The sequence below is a fragment of the Theobroma cacao genome, chromosome 3 (assembly GCF_000208745.1).
Source record: "Theobroma cacao cultivar B97-61/B2 chromosome 3, Criollo_cocoa_genome_V2, whole genome shotgun sequence".
In the NCBI taxonomy this organism is placed as follows: Eukaryota; Viridiplantae; Streptophyta; class Magnoliopsida; order Malvales; family Malvaceae; genus Theobroma; species Theobroma cacao.
The window spans coordinates 32,789,819-32,797,398 of NC_030852.1; the positions used below are offsets into that span (position 1 = coordinate 32,789,819).

General features: G+C 34.5%; 1 protein-coding gene across 1 annotated transcript; it reads left to right on the forward strand.

The window, feature by feature from the left end:
- LOC18606285 (L-lactate dehydrogenase B) lies at window positions 3,291–5,129 on the forward strand. The gene is made up of 2 exons (XM_007039816.2): window positions 3,291–4,052; window positions 4,498–5,129. Exons 1-2 carry the CDS (start codon window positions 3,444–3,446, stop codon window positions 4,939–4,941), a joined length of 1,053 nt encoding a protein of 350 aa, XP_007039878.2. The 5' UTR covers window positions 3,291–3,443; the 3' UTR covers window positions 4,942–5,129.

The following is a 7,580-nucleotide window of genomic DNA, read 5'->3' on the forward strand; positions in this document are numbered from 1 at the left end:
GATGGCACGATTTGAGTGGCAGTGCTACTGAAAATGCATAATCTTGGATTTACCTGTGTCTTGCCCTGATTCCTCGTCATTCATTTTTGTCGAGTATCTTGCTTTTGTTTATAATACTTGAAAAAATATTTAAATTATTAAAAAATAAATAAATCTTTATTTTTTATTACATTAAATTAATTTTATTTATTTTGTTTTAAATTAAATAATTTTTTAATTAAAAATTATTTAATTATCATTAATTAAAAATATTATTTATCATTTTATATACATGTAGCATTAATTAACATTGATGTGTAAAAAAAAATACCAAATAATCATATCAACTTATCATGTCATCTTATTATGTAATCATTTATTATTTATTATAATATATTAATATATCACGTTAATATTTCGTCACATAAGATGATAAATAATATTTTAATTAAATTGAATATTAGTTATAAAAGTTTATTTAGTTCAAAATAAAAATATAAAAACTTATTTGACTCAAAAAAAAATATAGACACTTGATTGAACGTAATAAATAAATAACAATTTAATCAAATTTTTTTAAAAAAATTAGAGGCTTTCTTAGATATTATACTTTTTTAAGAAAATAGAAAAACCCTTTTCAATCCATTTTTAAAGTAGATTTAGATCTCTCTTATTTTAAAATATATAGTTATATTTATTACCATTAGTTAACATTTATTTACAAATATAAAAAATCATAATTATCCTCAAATAATTGAAAAATAAAAAATTACAAAGAACATTATAACTAATTTAATTAATAATAATGAAAATGTTTTTATTCAATTTTTATCAACTTAAAAATAAAAAAACACATAATGATGAAAAAAAGAAAAATGAAAAGAAATAAATAAATTATTTAAGATTATTTTATTAATAACTCAAAAAAGCTTAAGATTTTACAGTAAAAAAATAAAATTTTAAAAAATTAAGTAATAATATTCTAATTAAACTAGATATATATATTTTTTATTTTCTCCATATTTTTTTTTCTTTTCTTGTTCTCTTCGCATGTGAAAAGCATAATGGTTCTTTTCTTTTCTTTCTCTATCTTTCCATCTCTCAACCTTCATGTCCTACCATGACTACAACCCAAAATTATTATCTTTAAGACATCAATACCATCTAATGAATTTTCCAACAACAATTACAAAAATTTAACAAATTTATAATATTTTATAAAAAATAATAATTCAAATCTTATAAAAATTTATTTTAAAACGTTTTAAAATTTAAAATTACTATTCAAAAAAAAATTAAATTGATCTCACAAGAATTTAATTGAAGTCAAATATATCATCTATTGTTGATGAATATTACTATTATTAGCTCATGAATTCCTTTATACTAATATAATAACTTTTAATACCATATTGCATTTTTATTTGTTAGAGGTAATGAGAGCGAGTTATACGTAGTAATACTTTTTGGAAAGAGAAAGAAGAAGCCACTTTGACTAGCTTAAAAAATTTTATTTTCTTGGGGCTTATTGACAGGTTCCATGGTGCTTAAATGCAGATTAATAATCATATTTCCTCTTCCTTTTACGGAAAAATGAAAAAAAAATCTCCTTAGAAATTAGAATGGTCAAAAGTCAAAATATCTCTGCATTGCTTAGCCAGACAGTTGAAAGTCGAAAACAGCCCCAGGTTTTTTCATGTTCTTCGGTTTTTTCATTTTTTCTTGTCGGGCAATGAGCAAGACCAGTCGGCAAAAGTTCGCTCGTGCTACCATGAAATATGACGGTGTAGTAGAAATCGGAGACAGGTGGAAAGTTCTACTTAGCGGAAATTTTGGGAAAAGGCAATCTATTTTCCACAAGTTTTATGGAAGAATGGAATTTTGAGTTTTTCAATGCCTCAAAAGCAATTGCTGTTATCATTAGCTGCCTAAATCTAAAATCAGGGGGCTTTCCCGCTCTGGTTTGAGGACTCAACGTTTTTCCAATGTTGCAAAAGTCATATGAAAGGGAATGGAAAATGCTATGGCAAGAGGTAATGGGTGTTGTGAATAATACATCAGTTTCTAGAGCAGTTGCAATTCATGAATTCTTAAAATGGAAAATCAAATAGGCTTAAATGGTTCTATCATTATCCTATAAAAGCCAAATATTAACGTGAGTATTTAACGAGAATTTCATGCGACTTGGATTGGAATCCCATTTTAAGGAGAAAACGATATAAAAATGAGAAAGTGGCACCGTCCTAGATTCGCTGGCGGCCCACGGATTGGAATGTGGGTTGGGTGTGACGAAATTGTAGTACGGATCTATCGTACCACGAGGGCGCGTCCATCCTTCCAGGTGACGTGACTTGCAACCCAGCTAATGGAATATTCAAGGGATGATCCGGTTCCACGCGTTGCTTTGTTATTGTGTTGATTATGATCAATAGATCCTCCACCGTTCATCTTACGATTGCATGCCGATGCAACTTCGTCTGTAACTCAACTCCGTCCGTAGGCACAATACTATTTCGTTCCCAGTGATACAGAAAGGATGATCACATCCACTCGCAATTCAAACGCGTGCTCCTGTCTCCTAATTGGTCTTAATGAAAAAAAAAATAGCACTTGTATTCCCAAATGACCATGGAATTGATGCTCATTAATCTTTTTATTCTCTATGGAGAGAGGCAACAGACATAAAAGATAAGATCCTAATTAATTAGTATACGTTCACCAGATGCGCTTATGATCTCCTCATTTATTTTTGGTTCAATCATCTTAATTATGAATTCTGAAAATTTTTTTTTTTACACAATCTCATTATCACAGATATTACCGAATAAAATATTAACACTTAGATATTTTATCTCTATTTAAATTACAAGTACCTGAATTTGATTTTGATGTCAAGCAACAAAATGTTACTTTTTAAAAAATTTTATGAATTAATTTTTATGCATTAAATTCGAGTAATGACAAAACGGAAAAAATCCAAATATCGATTACAAATTCTCGTTCACAAGTCCATCATGATTTTGCAGCATGCAAATTCAATGGTTGAAAAAAGATGGTAGACTTTTATATGTAGCGATTAACAAACAGTTTAAAACTGAAAATACTACAGGAAATATAATAAAGTAATACACACATATTAATCGGGATGAAAATTCTTAATTCTAGATGCCATGGAACCTTCGGTAAATGCCGCGTGGTCCTTACGCGGGTGAGAATTTAGTGAACATATTAAAACATGAGCCTAACGCTGAGGTTGGGACCAACTGCTACGGAAAGCCTTTGAATTGTCTTCGAGAAATAATATTGGGCGACTGCTGAAAAAAAGTGAAAACCCCGTTTTTCTTCTGCTCCACTCAACTCTCTTTCCTTTTCCATCTATAAATCCCCAAACGAGACAGCGAAGGAAATCCATAAACAAATCAACTAAACTTCAATTCTCTTCGCTTCAGGTTTCCATTATTACAATGCAAAAGAGTGCTTCAGCTTCGTCTTTGGGTCCAGGCGGTCTGGACCTCACTCAAGCCTTCTTCAAGCCCATCCAGAACACTGCCCCACCTTCCCCTACCAAGCGCCACACAAAGATCTCCGTCATCGGAGTCGGTAACGTCGGCATGGCGATCGCCCAAACCATCCTCACTCAAGACTTGGCCGACGAACTCTCCCTCGTCGACGCCAAGGCCGACAAGCTCCGCGGCGAAATGCTCGATCTCCAACACGCCGCCGCGTTCCTCCCCCGCACCAAGATCAACGCTTCCGTTGATTATTCCGTCACCGCTGGATCTGATCTGTGTATCGTAACTGCTGGCGCCCGTCAGAACCCTGGCGAGTCTAGGCTGAATCTGCTGCAGAGGAACGTAGCTCTGTTTTCGAGCATTATACCTCCACTAGCAAAGTACGCGCCAGATTCGATTCTATTGATTGTGTCGAATCCGGTGGATTTGCTAACTTACGTGGCTTGGAAACTGTCGGGATTTCCATCGAACCGGGTCATCGGTTCGGGAACAAACTTGGATTCGTCGCGGTTTCGGTTCTTGATCGCTGATCATTTGGACGTCAACGCTCAGGATGTGCAGGTCAGTTTGATTTTAATTTTTTTAGAGTATACAGGAACTTGTTCACATCTTATTGGATAATAGGACACGTGGCAAGGACCAAAGGCACAACACAATGTTCTTTTTGTTTGTTTTTCTATTAAGGTTTACTGGCAGCTTCCTAGTAATCATAAGTACTCTTTAAGTCACTAACATATTCTTTTGGCTAAGCCACTAATTTGGTTGCTTATTGGGCAAATAAAAGTACTTATGGGTATAAGTCTTTGGTTTCTTTTAAGATTTTTTCCAAGAATTCATTACTTCCTGTTTTCGAATATATTATTATAGAAGGTTAAAAATCTGGGAATTTCATTTGAGGCAGGTCTAAACATACGTTTGCTCTACTAGTTACAAATATGATCAAATTTGCCCCCAACAATTAGCTAGTTAGTTGTAATTGTTCCAAATGCTTGTAAAATATTTGCAGGCCTACATAGTTGGTGAGCATGGAGACAGTTCGGTGGCACTGTGGTCTAGCATTAGTGTTGGTGGAGTGCCGGTGTTAAGCTTCCTAAAGAATCAGCAAATTGCCTACGAAAAGGAGACCCTTGAGAACATTCATAAAGCAGTTATTGGCAGTGCATACGAGGTGATAAGTCTCAAAGGATATACGTCTTGGGCAATTGGCTACTCCGTGGCTAGCTTGGCTAGAACCCTGCTTAGAGACCAGAGGAAAATCCACCCAGTTTCAGTCCTTGCAAAGGGGTTTTACGGCATCAACGGTGGTGATGTGTTCTTGAGCTTGCCGGCGCAGCTTGGTAGGGGTGGCGTCTTGGGCGTGACCAATATCCATTTAACGGATGAAGAGGTGCAAAGGCTTAGGAAATCGGCAAAGACTATTCTTGAATATCAAAGCCAGTTGGGACTTTAAAGAGCAATGGACGTTACTCTGGTGTTGGCACCTTTTCAAAGGCCTTTTTAACTTATGACTTCCAGTTGATTCAGATTTCAGTCGGTTGTTTCAATTTAATATAATTGGCCTTTTGCTTCATTAGTAAAGGCTTAATTTTCTCTTTGTAATGCATTAATATATCATTGCTTCCATCTTCTAGACTTCTACTTTTTTTTTTCTTTATTACATTTCTGAAAGCATAGCTGTACTTACTATTTACAAGTATGCAAATGTTTTAAAAAAAAACCATTGCAATCACTAAGTCACTATTATTTTTATAATACTATTTCATTTCATTGCTCGGATGAAAACTTTCATTACATAAGCCGTAGAACATATAAGAAACAAAGAATCACAACATAGACAAAGAAGGTGAGAAGCCTTCCGTCTATAAAAGCATTATTAATCGAAAGTAAGGTACATCATGAAAAAAGAACTTGAAACGTTAATTAAAATATTATTCAAGAAAAGGAGATAATATGAACTTAATAAATAGATGGTTTCATTGGCAATTGTAATCTCTGTGATTCATGCCACAGAAATCGAGCAGGAGACCCAACTGTATGGGAGCCTCCACGTTGACGAGGCCCAAGATATTGGCTTTGACAACAGTGCAAAGGCAAGCATCCAATTCAACATCAACCAAACCCTTAATGAGGCTGCAGCAAGGGCTATGTGGCTTACCGACACATAGCTTCAAGAAATCTGCCAACACGTTGGCCCAAAGATTCAAGGTTAGGTATCCTTTCGGCATTTGGGTTGAGCGTTGGCCATTGACAAAAAGAGCAGGTTGAGGGTGAGAAGAAGAGCAATTGTTGGTAAAGCCTTTGAAGCCATTTGACTCAAAACAACTCCTAAGTTAATTAGGTTAAGTGGTTTTTGAAATAGAGATTGAGCTTTATGTTCGGAGAGGCTGAGCGAGGAAAAATGTCGAGTGCAATGAGGCTTTTATAGATGGGAGTAGGGAACCGTTTGGGCTTAAAAAAAATAGAACGTGGCTCATGTGGGCACATTCGGAGTGAAAATGGGGATTATATACTACTTGGCAGTCAACACTAAACATTAATTTTTGGATTATATGCCTGGATCATAATTATTTGAGAGTTTTTATCTAATGTTAGCTGTCGATTCCCCAGCTCTTCCTTTTTTCTATAATTTCCCAAGGTTTTTGTTTTAATATCAGTGTGAGAGATCGAATATGCAACACATAATATAATTAGTACGAGAGGATCTGCATTACAGATTTTATGGGAACACCTATTCCTGCAATCACGTAGGTTTGAGACAATTCCCATATGAATGATAAGAACCCAACACTAACAGTACTTGAAATTTTAATTACGTCGTCGGTGATCAGTTTGTTTTCTAGCTTGTCTATGTATAATTTATATAATATTAACCAAGAATAGCATCCAATCACAAGACATTTGAATGTTAATCTCGGCTTTCGTAGATGATGATTGGGCTTCATTGGCTGCTTTTCAGAGTTTTCAAGTTTTAAGGGCTCGTTATATCTTGTAATTTCTTGGCCATAGTTTCCTTGGTCGATCTCATCTGGAGGACGACCGATACCCATGTACGATTCCATTGCCTATAGACTTTAGTAAGCTGTTCGTCTGCTTGGTATATTTTGCTTCCAAAGTTTAATCAATGTGTAATTACTTTTGTTTAGTTTTGTTTCTAAAACAACAAAATGGCAGTGGCTGAGCAGGAAAGGGGAAGTGAAAAAGAAAGAACAAGAAAAATATTGATATATTTTGCTACCAAAGTTTAATCTATGTATAATTACTTTTATTACCAACTATACATGATGAACAGTCTCACCATACAATACACGGAACGAAAAATTTCACCAATTAACTGTTATATTCGAGTAAGGCAGGTGAAAACGACTACTTTACACAGCACAGCCTCTGTTATCGAAGCATAGAACAGGGACTATTAAAGCATAAGGAAGATGATCGATGGTAACAAGGAGCTACTGTTTCATATATTAATATGATTAAGTACAACATTATATAGGCAGCATACATGATTAACACTTGTGATATGCTGTAAGTACAGGTATTATAGCATAAACTAAGCAAAACCATGCAAAGCTACATGTAGAGGGGAGAGTTAAGAGAAAGGCATATATGATTAACAACCAGTACAACGAAGCAAAATATGCATAAAGCTTGACATGTGTTTATCTCATGCAAGTATTAACTCAACATTAACAGCCCCCCTCAAAAATATCAGCTGTTCCTTTGTAATTTACTTTCAAGCTATGTGACAATAAGTACAAAGCACATGTGTGGTGAGAATTATTGATCTTATTTAATTAAATAAGTTACACCTTGACAACACACAGTAAACAATTGATGACCGACGGCCGAATCATTCTCACAAAACACCAAATTTTCAGCTGCTGGGGCAATTGGCTTAAAGCTACGTGATTGCAAGTATATGTGTACCTACAAAAATCTGTGATGTGCAGATCCTGATACATAATAAAATCATAGCGTTAATTGTTGATCTCTTACATTTTATTGAACCCAAACATCTTTGGAAACTATACATAAATGAAAGGGTTGCTTATCTCCAGAAGAATCAACAGCTAATATTGCATGAAAACT